This window comes from Leptosomus discolor, chromosome 6 (genome assembly GCF_034619465.1).
Source record: "Leptosomus discolor isolate bLepDis1 chromosome 6, bLepDis1.hap2, whole genome shotgun sequence".
Lineage (NCBI taxonomy): Eukaryota > Metazoa > Chordata > Aves > Leptosomiformes > Leptosomidae > Leptosomus > Leptosomus discolor.
This window is the reverse complement of record NC_141396.1, coordinates 66,651,097-66,667,893: the sequence shown is the minus strand read 5'-3', so window position 1 is coordinate 66,667,893 and position 16,797 is coordinate 66,651,097. Positions and strand designations below refer to the sequence as shown.

Genomic DNA, 16,797 nt, shown 5'->3' with positions numbered 1-16,797 from the left:
GCGCCGTTCCTCTGTGCTGCGTAATGGGTGCTCTTGTCACTCCTCAAGTTCGGGTCCCATCCCACGCTCCCGGCCTCCACTTCCACCCGTTGAACCACCTTAAAACCTCTTCTCCTCCCAGTGGCGGGGTTAGGACTTGGGTAAGTCCCCTCGGCAGCCCGGGCAGCGTTTCCCAGCCCGGCCACGCAGGGTTGACCCGCAGGCGGGTCCCCAGAGGGCTACGGCTGACTCGTGAGACCCCCATCTCCGCGCTGGGCGCGTTTCAAGGGGGTTTTACAGCCTGGCTGGAGCCTGGCCCCCGTGGACCCAGCGCGTGTTTGGGGCTGGCACGTGTTGTGGAGGTTCCTGCGGAAGGAATCCCGGTTGGTGTGCTCCGGTGCAGGCTAAAGGGTGGGGAGCAGGGCCAAAACACCGGTGCGGGCGCACCCGAAGGGGGTTACACCCCAGCTGCCCGTTCTGCTTTAGCCACCTCCCTCGCTCGCTGCTTTTTTGTGGTTTTCCAGGCGCATCCCTGGCGATACCTTCCCCTCTGCCTTCCCTTGAGGTGCAGAGCAGGAGTCTCCATCCTGTCGTATTGCGGGAGCATCCACAGAACATCCTCGCTCTTGTTAATTTACCTCCTTGGGCGAATTAACATAAATAATATCACAAATTTACCCATTGTAATAGATAACCATAATTTACCCAAAGACCATCAGCGTGTTATTGGAGATGAGGTGAAATAAGGGACCCCCTGAATGCGGGTGCTGCGGGAAGTGGCTTTTCTGTAGCAAAACTTTTTAGAGCCAGGTGTGAATAAAATCACCTTCGGGGCTTTGGTGGGTGGCCACAAATTTCTCTCCCTTTTCCACTCGCTCTTTCCCTTGTAGAATGGCCTCAGAGGCCAGGGGAGTGCAAGGGAGCGTTTGGGATTGGTCTGAAAACCCGTTAGGTGCTGTGAAATGGCTCCTGGCTGGGCTTGCAGCCGGCCAGGCACCCATCCTGCTTGCCAGCAGACACACGTATATACGTACATACATGGATATAAGAGCACGTGGTGCCAAAATTCATCCCAGCGGGTACCAGGGCGAAGGCAGGACGACATTCCAGTGGCCTGACCTTGGTTTCCTCCTCTCCAGCTGCACTTCTCGAGGTCTCAGCCAGAGCCAGCGGCTTTCGGCGCAGGCTCTGTGTCAGTGGCGGGGCCCTTGGCGCTGGGCTTGGTTCGTCCTTCAGTTTTCCAGGCATGAAAGCCCTGCAGAAGGTGGATGCTGAGAGCTGGAGCCACCGTTTTCCCGCTCTGAAATAGGTTTCCTGCTGAAAGAATGGGAGGAGGGGACACTGGTGGGATGTAAAAATAAGACTGAGGTGTTTTCATCCAGTCGGTAACAGCTCAGGTGTGGGAGAAGTATCTAAAACCAGGATTTAAGGTGCAAGTTTTGTTTTGTGTTATTTTATGTTGGTTTTTTTAGCCATCCTGTAGCCACGAGGCTGCTACAGGTCAGCCTGTAACTTGTTTGGATGAAGACTCTGGTGGTTAACAGAAGCTACCGAAACTGCAGGAGGGGAGAGCTAGAAATACGCTGAATTATAAAAATTCTCTCCTTTGTACCCATTTTCCCAAATAGCCGACCGTGGGAGAGAGGCAGCTGGCCACAGGGATCAGACTCCCACTCCGAAGAACCCCATCCTGAGCAGAGAGCGGGATCCTGAGAGGCAGAGCCAGAGTAAAGAGAAGAAGAGACGGAGAGACTCGTTGTCCCCTCCGTCCTCGGCGTACGAGCGAGGAACGAAGAGGCCGGAGGACAGGCAAGTCGTCTGGCAGCAAGGGTGGGGGCTGAGGATCTGGGGGCGTTGGATCTGTAAAAACTCAGGGAAAAATGGTCCTGGTGGCCTTTGAAAACATCCAGGGACGGGAAGAAATCCCGTGTGCGTGTGGTGAGATGGGTTCCCTGGCTAGAGTTGGGTGGCTCCTTGGCGTTGGGTGGCCTCTCCGCTCAGGTAACCTACACCTTCGTCTTCAGATAACCTACACCTTCATTTTTGGGCGTGTTTTGGGAATTAGGTGGGTGCTGAGGGAAGCTATATCCAGCTCTCACACAGAAAGTAGGGATGCAGCCCTGCCAAGGCAAAGAAAGCTCTCAAAATCCTTCACAACCCATTCCCTTCTACTCCACCCGTCCCCGGCGCGCTCGGGAATCACTCCAAACTGAAGCTTAGAGCAGGCCCGTGCCTGTGCAGGAGCTAGCGGTACCCAAGCCAAGCAGGATTCCCAACATTTCTCAACACCTTCCTTGACCAAGTGAACGTCCCCCGAAAGCGCTGAGCGCCGGGAAGGTGGTCCGGGTAGGTATGACCCCCCCCCAAGCTGGCGCCGTGTCTCCTGCCTTCCCCTGGGATCGGCGGCGTCGCGCTGCCTTGGCTGAGAAGGCGTCTCTGGAAGTTTTAAACCACCTTGAGGCCATTTTACTTCGTCTTTCTTTCTGGTGGGCGCCCCGTTGCCCGATGGATTCCCACCTACCCCGTGTAGGTTTTGCAAGTGATGGATACAAGGGAGTTGTGCCTTTCCATGTGCCCGTGCTGGGCAGGTCTGGTGCTTAAAGAGCAAAGATACGGGCTAGAGAACTGAAACGTGGGTGTCTTTTGTCTTGATGAGTTGGCCCGTTGAAGGAACAAGCGGTAATATTAAAATATTTTCAATTATTAGCTGTTCTCCCAGCTTTTGCATTAAAATATTTTCAATTATTAGCTGTTCTCCCAGCTTTTGCATTAAAATATTTTCAATTATTAGCTGTTCTCCCACCTTTTAAGCGAGAACGGGGTCAGCGCAATGACCCTGGCAGCCACCCAAAGCCACCTTTGCCTTTTCCTAGAGTCAGGCCGTCGCTTTTAGAGCCCCGAGCCTCCGCCGGCTCCCAGGGTTATTTATCCCCCGTGAGCACAGCCCACCCTGCCGGGGGGCCGGAGGAGCGATGGGGGTGATGGTGGTGGCAGGGCTGGTCCGAGGCAGCGTGTGAATCGGCGGCTGCTTGTTCCCAGCGGCTCGTTTTCCTCCCTCGAAAGCTGCTGCTTAATGAAGAGCAGGAAAATATGACATGTCTTGCATGTCAGGGAGACTTCAGATCATGTTAACGGCGGTAAGAATACCAAGGAATTTCCTTTAAAGAAGTCAGTTTTCTGTTGTCCCTCTTAAATAGGATCTAAAGCCACTTAGTAATTAGGGAACAATGGGTGGTGAGTCAGCCAGGCGAGGAAGCTTTTGTCCTGGTCTTTTGCTGTGCTGGGAAAGTTTCAAACATCTGGATGAGGAATAAGATGTAAATCTACACTCCTGTAATGAGCCGTTCGGAGGATGGAAACATCACCGAGGTCTGGGGGTAGAAGTGGAGCTGAGTAACGGCAGCGTGTCGAGAGATGGGAAGGAGGATGGCAGAAATAGTCGGGGGTTTTGTGTTGCTTTCAACAGAACAAGCTCTTCTGCGGGCGAGGAGTCGCCTGCTCTGGCTCTTCCCCCGCTGTGGCCATGTCCTCGTCGGTGAGTGGTGCTCACCGGGAGGAGGACCGGGCTGCTGGCCCCCTTCTCTGGGGATGCTCTCCCTGCTCTGACTGTCCCCCTCGGCTCTAGGAAGGATTTAATAAGACAAAATAACAAAATAGGTGGCGAGAGGCGCAGGGCAAACGCAAAAGCGTCGCTCGCTCTACGCCGAGCCGTCGGTTTGCTCCTGCCCGTCCCCTCGTGTCGGCTGCCTCTCGTGTCGGCTCGCCAGGCAGTGCCAGGAAAGACTTTAATTATTGAAATCCAACTCTTCGTGCCAATAAGGTTCCCATTAACAGATCCTTGCAGCTCCTCTGGGAACGCGAGGAAACGTCGTAAGTGTATCTGTTGGTAGCAATGTGCTTTTGATATGTCAATGGAACACAGGAACGTGAAGTGAGTGTGGAGGGAATATACTGGGTGCTTTGTAGAATCCATTATATTAGGGCTGCAAAGCATTTTTGCCTGTAATCCCTGTTTTACCACACTCATAACTTCTCAAAATATCCACCTTTGATCTGCAACTTTCCATGGCTGAGGCCTGATCAAAGTCCTTAGGCTTTTTTTTGTTGTTTTATTTTTTTCCCTTCTTTAACTCCTTGGAAAAATCCCTCCAGCTGCTCTGCGTCTCGGGATGAAAATTCTTCTTTGTAAAAAAAAAAAAAAAAAAAAGAAAAGAATTAAAAAAATCCATCCCCGCTTGATTATTTTTTTTTTAAAGCTGGATCTGTGGTCTGGTAACTAGCAGAACTCTAAACAGAAACGTGCTGTTTGCAATTCCCTTGTTCTTCGTCATGTCTGCAAACGCCCAGTGTCTGCAGCTCCGCTGACGGGGAGCTTTTCCCATCGCTGGGCTGCCCGGGTCTTTGGGGGTGACGATGGTGGGGCGTGAGCTGCGCCTTGGGTTTGGAGAGCCTCTTCCAAAACCCCTCTTCCTCGGTTCTGCTTTGGGAAACGGTGGCAGAGGGTCTCCAGCACGGGTAGCCAGCCTGTTCGGGGGGCACCCCGCTTACTCTGCCCTCTCCTCGGGTTCCCTGTTGGGCCCTGGAGATGTTGCATCCCCGCTCTGGGTGTCTTGGTGCTGCCTAGCAGCTCCTCCAGACTACTTCTGCCGCGTCTTGGCGCCTCCACTAGCTTCACCGCCGCGCTGAAGTTGGTCAATCCGGTGGGACCACGTAGCTCATCCTCTGTCCCAGCTCCTCGCTCGTGGACGAGCGGGACCGGTGGGTGTCTCTCCTCTCCACGACTTGCCGCGGTTGGTCAAGCAGCTGAAGACAAATGAATGGTTTTTAGGAATTGATGCCGCTGTGGGGCCTTTGGGTCCTCCCCGGGTCTGCCACCGTCGGTGCTGGGTGGTTTCTGAGGTCTCACAAAGCCTTTTCGTTTCTTTCCCTCCCAGGTATGACACACCGGCGTCTTCGAAGAAGAAAGTCCGGCTCAAGGATCGCAACAAGCTGTCCACGGAGGAGCGCAGGAAGCTGTTTGAGCAGGAGGTCGCCCAGCGGGAAGCCCAGAAACAGCAACAGCAACTGCAAAACCTGGGGATGACGTCCCCCCTGCCCTACGACTCCATGGGCTACGGCACCCCCCACCACAGCTTCATCGGCTACCCGCCTGGCTACCCCATGCAAGCCTACGTAGACCCCAGCAACCCCAACGCCGGCAAGGTGCTGCTGCCCACGCCCACCATGGATTCGATGTGCTCGCCGGCGGCCTACGAGCACCCGCAGACTTTGGTGGGGCACACGGTGGAGCCGGCCCTCGCGACTCCTCAGCCGGTACCAGTAGTCCAACATGTAGCAACGACGATGGAGGTGACAACCCCGCAGTATGTAGCACAAAGCGACACCGTGGTCCATCAAGAACCCAACGTGGCCGTCCTGCCCGTGGCCGCGCCGGGACCGGTGCAGAGCCAGAGCTACGGGGTCTGGGATTCCAGCCAGCAGACTGTAGCTGTCCAACAGCAGTACTCGCCAGCCCAGTCCCAACCGGCCATCTATTACCAAGGACAGACCTGTCAGACCGTTTATGGTGTGACACCCCCCTACTCGCAGACGACCCCGCCGATCGTCCAGGTAATTTCCGCTTCGGACACGAAGGGTACCGGCCTGGCACGGTGTTTGCTCACCCTTTGCTGGTGTTCTTCATCCCAGAGCATCCGACTTTGCTCTGATATTAAGCTGCAGTAGCGCTTCTCAGGTGGCTTCCCATCCAGGAGTCCGGGCAGAGCGCCTGCAGGCAGGGTGTTTTCCATACGTCGTGGTTGTTGGGGGCAGGCAGGCGTTTACAGCTCGCAGAGGTGGGGTTTTTTGAAACCTGTTTATAACAGTTACGTGGGGTTTTTTTGATGGTTGGTTCCGGTGGACGGACGTTGCGAGGTAAGAGCTTGCACCGTCGCTGACCAAGTAAGCAGTAAAACGTGGCGGTGTGAGCTCACCTTCCGTTGGCTTTTGGAAGCAGGGTCTGGAGCTACCAGCTCTTGGATGACTCTAGAACCCCAACAGATCAGCCTTCCTTATCTCTTCTCTCCGAATTACATGTCCCTTCCCATCAGGCTCAGCCTTGAGCCTCCGAATGACCAAGATGAAGTGGGGTCTCCCTCTGCTTCGTCTTCGTTAACAAGGGCGCCGGCGTTCAGCACCTTGCCGGCGCCTAGTTCTCCCTAAAAGCAAGGCGTAGGCCGTTGTACGGCCCCTGGGATAGCCCATAGGCCGATGGTGTGTGAAAACAACCAGTCTCAGTCACTGGTTGTTGCTGTTTGGCTCGGATGTTACCTTCCACTAGTCCTCGAGGGCTACGGTCCTCTTCTTGCCTCCAGCATCTGCTTCCCGGTAAGGGAACCTGTTCCGCGTCCTCCAGTAAAGGGTTTTTTGGTAAGGCAAGCTGACTTGGGATTCCCCGTGCTCTGTTTCAGAGCTACGCCCAGCCAGGTCTCCAGTACATCCCGGGCCAGCAGATTTACACCGCTCATCCGCAGGGAGTCATCGTGCAGCCACCCACGGCAGTCACCACCATCGTCGCCGCCGGGCAGCCTCAGCCCATCCAGCAGGTAAGGCTTGGTGGGTCATGAGCCGTGGGGGAGCGTTCACCTACAGCTGCTTTGGGGTTGCGGGATTCCCCGTGGCTTCTGGATGCCGTGGCGGCGTTGGTGCCACCACCCGGAGGAGTTTTCCCGCGCGGCAGCGGGCTGGTGCCCTTTGGGAAGCGGCTCTCCAGGCTGGATGCGGGCGTCAGACACGTTTTGGGGGCTTTTGAGCCCGGATCCTGTTGTGCTCAGGCTTTCTGCCGGCACATCGCGGTGTCTGGGTGGGCACGTGGGAGCTCCGTGACTTGCTTTCGCCGCTGAAGCCCCTCCGTCGGAAACGGATGGTTTTGGCGTCCCCCACGGAGGATTGAAGGGCACGGGTGGCAAAGTGGCGGTGTTACAAGCCGTGTGGGCGCTTGGAGCATCTGATGAAGAGCTGGGAAATGATGCTCTCCTCGCTGCTTCTTGGGCCCGCGCCGACGTCGTCTTTTAAGTTTCACCTTCCCCAAAGGCTTTGTCCTGGGCGGGGAAGAGCTGTCGGGGCTGCTCTGACCACCCTCGCGGCCACTCGTGTCTTTTTTTCTTCACCCCTTTTGTGCTGTTTTCAGCCAGAGCTTGTGGTGACCAATAACCTCCTGGACTTGCCTCCACCATCCCCTCCAAAACCCAAAACGATCGTGCTCCCACCCAACTGGAAAACGGCCCGAGATCCAGAGGGGAAGATCTACTACTACCACGTGGTGACAAGGTGAGCGTGATAACGAGGTGGGCGTGATGGCTGCTCCGGGGTGGGGGTTCGGTGGGTGAAGCGAAGGAGCTGAGGGTGGGAGGAATGGATGTTCAGCCCGTGGTGTCTCCTGAGGCATCCGGCGGGGTGCTGCTCGTCAGCTGAGCGGGTGGGAGGCCGAGATGGCTCAAAAAACCTTTCCCTCACCCCCCTAAATGTGGCCCGAGGGTAGGGCCCCGCTTTCTGTGAGCAGAAGCGTGACGATGGCCAACGATTTCCGTGCAAGCGGTGACTCCGGCTGTGCGTGGAGGCGTAACCCGGTGTGAGAAAGAACGCGATGGTGAGGAGCTCCACTTCTTACATCTCCTGGCAAAACAAAACAAGACAAAAACCACCCCAAAAAATCCCGTCGAAGCCACATCTTTCTCCCCAGCATCTCGGTCGAGTTGGATTCGGCTCTTTTGACGTCATCTTCGGTTCCCGTCACGCTGCCGGAACGCGCCGTGCCCCACGTGGCGCCGAAACGGCAGCAGGATTAACAGCGAGCGAGAGAGAGAGACCTGGTCTGCCCGCCCGCGCGGCTCTGGCAGCGGCGCCAGGCAAAGAACCGCGCTCCGCGGAGGCTTTGCCTCGTGTGCCAGCGCGGCGCGGGGCCGCCGGGTGAGCGGGAGGTCTGTGGTGGCTCAGGGATCAGCCGTGACCTGTGGCGTGCTGCATCAAAGGGGTTTTTTTTTTCCCCTCACCCTCATTTTATTCCATCTTCAAGCCTCCGGAGCAAGACATAAAAAAGAGTTTCCCAGTGTTCTCCCCACACCTTTGCCATCAGTTTTGGAAGGCAGCAGGTTTTTGGATCAATACGTATGAACTCTCGTGAATTTTAGCTTTCTGAGGGGGATTTTTCTTTATTTCGGACTCCAGGTGAGGTCCGTGTGGGGCTCCACCTCTCTGAGGGGTTAAGCTGAGTAGTTTCTTCTGCGCCCTGACTGTCTCGGTGTCGGTTATTGTTACTTTGCACATTTCTCTGCGTCCGTCGACCTTTCCGCTCTCCCGTCTGGACTCCTTCCTGCTGCCTCACACACCAAGAGCCGCACCAACGGCAGAGCAGGAGACCCTTCAAACCCCAGGGAGGGAGAGGAGACAAGCCGGGCAGGAATTTGTGATTCGTGCTGTGGTTTGGAAGCCTTGCAGTGAGATGAGGAGACCCAACTGAGCCTTCCCCCTTGGCGAGGAACGCCTCCTCCCTGCATCTTCTGCCGCTACACGAGAAGCCACTAATTGAATATAATTAATCTTGAACTTTTTCGAGAAACCCGTGCTGGAAGATTCCTTTCAGTCCTCCTTTTAGCTGTGTATCTTACAGGGCGAGGCCAGCAGAGGAAAGGAAATCTTATTTCTCGATCTCATTTCTTATTTTAATATTTCATTCTGCTCAGAATTCATAGTGGCCCAAGGTCAGGGATATTCAGCAATGCCTGGAGAATTAAGTAGCGTGGTGAAGCCCATCAGGGCTCGTTGAAATAAGACTTTCACGCTTCCCCCCCAGCGTTTCCTGGGACGTAAAAAGCCCTGAAGTGCGACAGCGTTTCTGATACAGGTCAGAAACCTCACGAAACTCAAACCAGCGGCTTCTTCTGGTGCAGCCTTTCAGGATTTCTTTGTGCTGCAGTGACGAACGCACGCCCTGGCTTCGCACGGGGTCTGGAGACGGGAGATCGTTGCCGTGAGGTCACCTCCAAACCTAACGAGGTCTGGAGAGCTGTCCTTTGCATCCCTCTTGTTCAGTCCGCCTGTGTGTGAGTCCTCCCGCCTGCCGGAGAGTCCTGCGCTCGCCCTGGCCCTGCGAAGACAGCAGTCTGTCCTGCTGGGCCCCCATTCCTCCTGGTTGGGGTCCTCCTCTGGTCTGGGGTTCTCCTCCCCGGCGCCGTCTGGTATCTGCTCTCGGATGCCGACAGCTGCCCCGCTCCCCTCTTCCCACCTTGAGGAAATCCAGACCCGTTCTCCCCATCCTTCCCCAGTTTGAGCGCGGTGGGGCACTTCCCCGCTCGTTGGCCTGAGGAGGCTCTGGTGGCTTCTTCCGTCTCGGCCGAGATGTTTCTGCCGAGGAGAGCTCTAGCCGTGCGTTTAGCCTATGGATGAGCTTCCTGGCATCCACCCGTCCGTCCTTTCAAGCTCCTGCTCGTTCTTGTGGGCCTTGGCCTTTGGTCTACGTCCTTTCCATCACGAGATAACCTGGGGCTGAACACTTGGCTTCGGGGGCCGAGGGCTGGCCCTTGCTCTGCGGGGAGCGGGACTTTCCCCCAGGTCTCTGCTGCGACGTCTCCCGCCTTTCCACGCCAGAATTACCGACTTTCTTTGCTTCATGCCTGCGATGAGCTTCCCTTGATCCCACGTTGAGTGTCACCAGTGATAGAAAATCACGCAAATTCCCCTTTTTAAGTTCTTCTTGCTTGGCTTTAGCCTTTTCCCGCTTGGCAGCGTGCTCAAACCCGTCATTAAAGGCAAGACAGGGCCGTGTGGTACATCCACGTTAAGAGTTTCGATGACGGATGGAGACCCGATGTCCCAGTTGATGGGACAATCCCTAAGCAGGTACCAGTTGCTTTTAAGAGGGTGACGGTGGTCTGTCTGTCTGTCTTCCTCCAGGCAAACCCAGTGGGACCCTCCTACCTGGGACAGCCCGGGGGATGACGCCAGCCTTGAACACGAAGCTGAAATGGACCTCGGGACCCCAACCTACGACGAAAACCCCATGAAGGTAAGCGCGGGGGTCAGCGAGGGAAACTCGGCGTTAACGTTTCTGGGACAGACCGTGGGGATGATCCTGTCCTGCCGAGCCGGGGCGGCCAACGCCGGGGCCGGGGCTGAGGTCGGTACGGACTTGGGGGGGCGATGGAAGGACAGAAGTCACCCAAGATAAGCCGTCGTGGCTGTACCCACCGTAGGACCAGTGGGTTTTTGTGCTTTGAAATGGTTGTTCCGTTGTTCTTCTCTTGGCACAAACAGTCCAGCAGAGATTTTCGTGGTGCTCTCACCTCCTCGTCCTTCTGGGTGCCGGCTCGGTAAAGACCCCCCTGCTCCTTTGCTCGCCTCTTGGGCTGTGTCGACCGCGGCTCGGGCGAACGCAGGGCGTCCCTGGGGGGCGGCTGGTGTTCTGCCCTGCATGCCAAGCGGCACCGCAACCTCCTGCGCGGAGATGACCTTATAACCCCCCCAAAAAAAGGGCAGGGATGGCGTTGAAATAGGAAAAACTAACGGCTCGGCAGCAGAGGAGCCGGGAGCTCTGTGTTGCTCCCGCCACCAGCTGCCTTTCTGCTTTCCTGGTGAGCGCTGCAGCGTCTCCATCGCTCCTGCGAGGACGGAGCCGCTCTCCAAACAGGGCTTGGGTTTCCAGTTGGGTCCCTCTGCGGCCACATCTCCCCTGGCGTTCAGCGGGAGGGGACTGGGGGGGACGCCTCTGCCGTCGGCGCGGGTTGCCCGCTCTGCCAGCTCCTGCAGCGGTTCCTGAGCCCCTGTAGATAATCCACCCTCTGTGCCTTTCTGGGAAGCACCGTGGACGGAAAGGCCTGCCAGGTTACAGCGCGTGGGGAGCGATTCTCTCGGTGATACCCCACGTACCCGGGGCTGGTGGTGCTGTCGGTACTGAGGGCACCGTCCGTCCTACAACGCTGCTGCCGTCGCCTTTCCCGTGTTCTGTTGGGATCCGAAGGGTTAACCCAATCCCTATAACGCCTCCGAGTACTCCAGGAATTCCTGGACAGTTCACGTAAACTCCATTGTTATCAAATAATTATCTCCCTGTGAAGAAGTTCATTAGAAAATGGCCTAAGACGAGGCACGCGCCGCTCGGCCGAGAAGCCTTTACTGCTGCAGAGGGTTCCAGAAAAGCCTTTTAAACGGTTTTTGGCGCTGGGTCGGCGTCGCACGTTACCCTGCCGGCGTCCCCCGCGCTTCTGGGAATGAAGGAGCAGCTAGTCCCGGCGCTGGGAGGATTCAGAGACACATGAGTGTCCCGGGATCGGTCGCTGGGGCTTGCTGGATCCCTACGGTGAGCTTCGGGGCCGGCTGCGCGGCGCTGCTCTGCCCGAGGCTTCGCTTCACGGTGCTCAGCGAAGCCCTCAAACCGGCTCGTGCAGCTCTGTGAACGCTCCGGGTGACTCAGGCTGAAAAGAACAACAAATATTCCGAATTTTGCCGGTTTTCTACGGCGCGTCTCGCTTCGAGGGGAAGCGTTTGCCCTCTGCTTGCCCCGCGGCCATCCCAGTTCGTCTGCACTTGCTTCTGGGTCCGGCTGGCAGATCGCTGTGAAGGGATACCGGCGTGCAGAGGGAGACACGGGGACCTATTTAGCCAGCAGACCTTCATTTTAGGCGTGGGGGCGAGGTTTTATTAAGCTGGAGTGGCCCTAAACTGCGTCCCCGCGGAGGGATTCGCTGCTGCAGCTGCACACGCCAACGCTGAAGGGTGCGGACCAGCCTGGAGCTACCGGGGAGCATCCCTTTGGGTGAGAACGAGGCGGTGAGGAGGACCTTGGGCTCTTCTCACCGTCGCCGCGCTGGTGCTTTGCAGCTTGGGAGTCTTTCCCGCGGGCTTGGGAAGGTCTCGGCCGCGCCTCCTGCAGCGGGAGCAGCGAGGGAAGCTCCGTCTGTAAACCCAGGAGCAGGCGTTTACGCACCAGATCGAAAACCTTTGGGCTAAAAAAGGTGCTGAGGCCTCGGGCGGCGCTCGCGGGGCTTCGCCTCGGGGCCGACCTGAGCTGGCTGCTCCTGCCAGGAGTTTTCACCGCTCGCTGAAACACACCCCCCCCCCCCCCTCCCCCAAAATCCCTACTTTCAGGCCCAAAACTCCTCCGAGAAGCCCTGAATCCCTCGTTCCTCAATGAACGCCGGCCGCCCAGCCTTGGCTGACCTTCTGGCGAGGCGGTTCTTCCTCCCTTTAGAGCTTTAAACCCTTTTCTTCTCGGCCAGGCTCGCCTGAAGGTTGGGCTCTTTCCCGGCCCTGGAAATAACGCTGAATTCCCCCGTGGTCCTAGCTCGCTCGCCTCCGTTAACAACTCTTCCACCCTGAACATTGCAACCGCATTCCTTGGATTGTTTTACCCTCCTCCTCCCCACCCCGCACCTTCTCCGAGAGGGATTAAACCCCCCCCCCCCCCCGGCACCGCGGCTCCGGCCATCCGGCAGCTGCTGCTATTCCCGGCGTCCCTTGGCCGCGGGGCACCGCTCGCCCCGGCAAAACCCCCCCCCCCCCCCGCCGCGGCGGCGACCGGAGGATTTGGTTTCCTTCGGAGCGCGTTCGACGCGAAGCCGAGCACCCCCTGCTCCCCTCCTGATCCCCTCAGAGCCCCTGGTGGCGGCGGGGGCCGAGCTCGGTACCGGCGTCGCGGTGCGGATGGAGAGGCGCGCGGAGGCGCGCTCGCCGTTTCCCTCTACAGCGCGGTTTAAAACCTCCTTTTTCCCCTTGGAGAAGGGGTTTTGGGGAAGAGGGCGGCTCGGCTCGGCTGGCCACGGCACGGGGAGCGCGTGCCAAAGCTTTTGGCATCCTTTGAAGGTGGGGGAAAAAGCCCGGATTTATCGCAGGGGTGTGTTAGTGGCGCTGCCCGTCGGTGCCTCCCGGGAAGGCTGGCAGCAGCGGAGCAGATCCCAGCGCGTTTGGCTTCTGGCTCCCCTCCCGCCGTCACCCCGTCCCTGGCCGGTTTTCCCCTGGGAGCACCTTCACCCACCGCTCCATCCCCACCGCTCCTCTTGGAGGGGTTTTGCCTGGCTGGGAAATGGCGATAACCCCCATTTTTGGGTCTTTTCTTGCGCTGAGGGTTTTCCTGGCGGGCGGCACGGCTTTGGATGTCGGGAGCGCTGCGGTCCCGTCAAGGCAGGCTAAAGCCCTTCGGGAGGAGGTTTTGCTGTTAAAAAAGATGAATTTTGGTGTCAACAGAAATCAGCACCTTGGCACAAGTAACAGCTTGGAAATAGCGTTTCTGTTTCTCTTCCTCATCTTCCCCTGCAGCTCTTGGCACTGTTTTTTTTTCCCCCCATCCCACGTGCTCCGGCCACGGGGAGCGGGATTTCGCCTGAGCTGCCTGTGCCGGGGCAGCGGTTGTGGCCGTGCTTCGCCTCGCGGCTCTCCCATCCGTCGGGCTTGGTGGTCAGCTGGGGTTTGGCTTCTCCTCCCTGCTCCCATCCCCAAAAAAGGGCCGTTTTCCCCTTCCAGGTCACCCCTGCAGCCCAAGTGGGTGGTGGGAAGGTGATGGAGCTTGAAATCCCGGGAGCATTTAGGCCCAGGCTTAATCCAGCCAGGCCAGGCTTTATTTTCCAGTTTACTTTCTTCGTGCCTTTCTGTACACACACCTTTATTTGGCCTCTGGAGCGCTTCCCTGCGAGCCCGTCCTCCGGCTCCACTGGAGCCACCTCCTTAGCGCTGATCACTTAGAACATCCTTCGAGGGCTAAATTCAAGTCCCGTCGTTACCAAAGTGACCCGTGTAGAAAATAACTCCGTCCTGGTGCTGGAGAAGGGGAATTAAGAGAAATTCGGGTGTGCCGGCGAACCTGGGGCTTGGTGATGGAGAAGGGCTTGGTGGTGGAGAAGGGCTTGGTGGTGGAGAAGGGCTTGGTGATGGAGAAGGGCTTGGTGGTGGAGAAGGGCTTGGTGGTGGAGAAGGGCTTGGTGATGGAGAAGGGGGCTTGGTGATGGAGAAGGGGGCTTGGTGGTGGAGAAGGGCTTGGTGATGGAGAAGGGGGCTTGGTGGTGGAGGAGGGCTTGGTGATGGAGAAGGCGACTTGGTGGTGGAGGAGGGCTTGGTGATGGAGAAGGGCTTGGTGATGGAGAAGGGCTTGGTGGTGGAGAAGGGGGCTTGGTGATGGAGAAGGGCTTGGTGGTGGAGAAGGGCTTGGTGGTGGAGAAGGGCTTGGTGGTGGAGAAGGGGGCTTGGTGATGGAGAAGGGCTTGGTGATGGAGAAGGGCTTGGTGGTGGAGAAGGGGGCTTGGTGATGGAGAAGGGCTTGGTGGTGGAGAAGGGCTTGGTGATGGAGAAGGGCTTGGTGGTGGAGAAGGGCTTGGTGATGGAGAAGGGCTTGGTGGTGGAGAAGGGCTTGGTGGTGGAGAAGGGGGCTTGGTGGTGGAGAAGGGGGCTTGGTGGTGGAGAAGGGGGCTTGGTGATGGAGAAGGGCTTGGTGGTGGAGAAGGGGGCTTGGTGATGGAGAAGGGCTTGGTGGTGGAGAAGGGCTTGGTGGTGGAGAAGGGCTTGGTGGTGGAGAAGGGGGCTGGGAAGCTCACCGGCACTGGGCTGGGAAGCTCGCCGGCACTGGGCTGGGAAGCTCGCCGGGACTGGGCTGGGAAGTTCACCGGGACTGAGCTGGGAAACGTGCCTGGTTTGGAGTGGGGAGCGTGCCAGCACTGGGCTGGGAAACTCGCCAGGACCAGGCTGGGGAGCGTGCTGGTGTTGGGCTAGGAAGTGCACTGGGACTGGACTGGGAAGCTCACCAGGACTGCCAGGATTGGACTGGGGAGTGCACTGGGGCTGGGCTGGGAAGCGTGCCTGGATTGGGCTGGACAGCATGCCGGCACTGGGCTGGGAAGCTTACTGGGAATGGGGTGGGAAGGGTGTTGGTAATGGGCTGGGAAGTGCACTGGGACTGGGCTGGGAAGGGTTTTGGGAATGGACTGGGGAGTGCGCCGGGGCTGGGATGGGAATCACTGGGACTGGGCTGGGAAGCTCACCGGGACCAGGCTGGGAAGCTCACTGGGACTGGGCTGGAGAGTGCGCCAGCACTGGGCTGGTAAGCTTACTGGGATTGGGCTGGGAAGCTTACTGGGAATGGGCTGGGAAGGGTGTCAGGACTGGACTGAGAAGCTGACTGGGGCTGTGGTGGGAGTCACTGGCACTGGGCTGGGAAGCTCACCAGGACCAGGCTGGGAAGCGTGCCTGAACTGGGCTGGGGAGCGTGCTCGCACTGGGCTGGGAAGCGTGCTGGCACTGGGCTGTGAAGCTTACTGGGATTGGGCTGGGAAGCTTACTGGGACTGGACTGGGAAGTTCACTGGCACTGTGATGAGAAGCTTACTGGGAATGGGCTGGGAAGGGTGTCAGGACTGGACTGGGAAGCTGACCGGGGCTGCGGTGGGAATCGCTGGGACTGGGCTGGGAAGCTCACCAGGACCAGGCTGGGAAGCTCACCAGGACCAGGCTGGGAAGCGTGCCTGAACTGGGCTGGGGAGTGTGCTGGCACTGGGCTGGGAAGCTCACTGGGAATGGGCTGGGAAGCTTACTGGGATTGGGCTGGGAAGTTCACTGGCACTGTGATGAGAAGCTTACTGGGAATGGGCTGGGAAGGGTGTTAGGACTGGACTGGGAAGCTGACCGGGGCTGGGCTGGGAATCCCTGGCACTGGGCTGGGAAGCTCACCAGGACCAGGCTGGGAAGCGTGCCTGAACTGGGCTGGGGAGTGTGCTGGCACTGGGCTGGGAAGCTCACTGGGATTGGGCTGGGAAGCTCACTGGGATTGGGCTGGGAAGCTCACTGGGATTGGGCTGGGAAGTTCACTGGCACTGTGATGAGAAGCTTACTGGGAATGGGCTGGGAAGCTGACCGGGGCTGGGCTGGGAATCCCTGGGACTGGGCTGGGAAGCTGACTGGGAGCGAGCGGGGAAGCGCGCGGCCCGCCTGGCTGCGGGGCAGGGCCGGGCCCCCCAGGTTGGGGACAGGGCCGGGCCCCCCAGGTTGGGGACAGGGCCGGGGCCAGCCCCGGGCGCCATCGAGCCCCCCGTGATCTCCCCCTCCCCAGTCTTCCAAGAAGCCCAAGACGGCGGAGGCGGACACGTCGAGCGAGCTGGCCAAGAAGAGCAAGGAGGTGTTCAGGAAAGAGGTGACTTGTCCCCGCGCCCGCCGCGGGGTGTCCCCGTCCCCCCGGGGGGGGGGGGGGTGGGGGGGACACAGCCCGGAGAGGGGGGGTCTGGGGGGTCCCGGGGAGCGAGGGCAGGGCTGACAGCGGCGGCGTGTCGCGCAGATGTCGCAGTTCATCGTGCAGTGCCTGAACCCCTACCGCAAACCCGACTGCAAGGTGGGGCGCATCACCACCACCGAGGACTTCAAGCACCTGGCCCGCAAGGTGACCGCGGGGACCGGGACGGCGGGGACCGGGACGGCGGGGATGGCAGGGACCGGCACCGTGGGGACAACAGGGACCGGGACGGCGGGGATGGCGGGGACCGGGACCGTGGGGACAACAGGGACCGGGACGGCGGGGACCGGGATGGCGGGGATGGCGGGGACCGGGACAGTGGGGACAACAGGGACCGGGACGGCGGGGACCGGGACGGCGGGGATGGCGGGGACCGGGACGGCGGGGACGGCGGGGACCGGGACGGCGGGGACAACAGGGACCGGGACGGCAGGAACGGCGGGGACCGGGATGGCGGGGATGGCGGGGACCGGGACAGTGGGGACAACAGGGACCGGGACGGCGGGGACCGGGACGGCGGGGATGGCAGGGACCGGGACCGTGGGGACAACAGGGACCGGGACCGTGGGGACAACAGGG

At 59.0% G+C, this 16,797-nt stretch overlaps 1 protein-coding gene across 1 annotated transcript in view; it reads left to right on the top strand.

Moving 5' to 3' along the window:
* The window catches only part of SETD2 (SET domain containing 2, histone lysine methyltransferase), a 56,100-nt gene that overhangs the window by 37,761 nt on the left and 1,542 nt on the right, over positions 1–16,797 (top strand). The window contains exons 13-19 of the mRNA XM_086466631.1: positions 1,608–1,788; positions 4,914–5,589; positions 6,429–6,563; positions 7,148–7,287; positions 9,910–10,021; positions 16,042–16,122; positions 16,264–16,365. Coding sequence (XP_086322757.1) covers positions 1,608–1,788; positions 4,914–5,589; positions 6,429–6,563; positions 7,148–7,287; positions 9,910–10,021; positions 16,042–16,122; positions 16,264–16,365 — 1,427 coding nt within the window. The remainder of the gene's footprint in view (positions 1–1,607; positions 1,789–4,913; positions 5,590–6,428; positions 6,564–7,147; positions 7,288–9,909; positions 10,022–16,041; positions 16,123–16,263; positions 16,366–16,797) is intronic.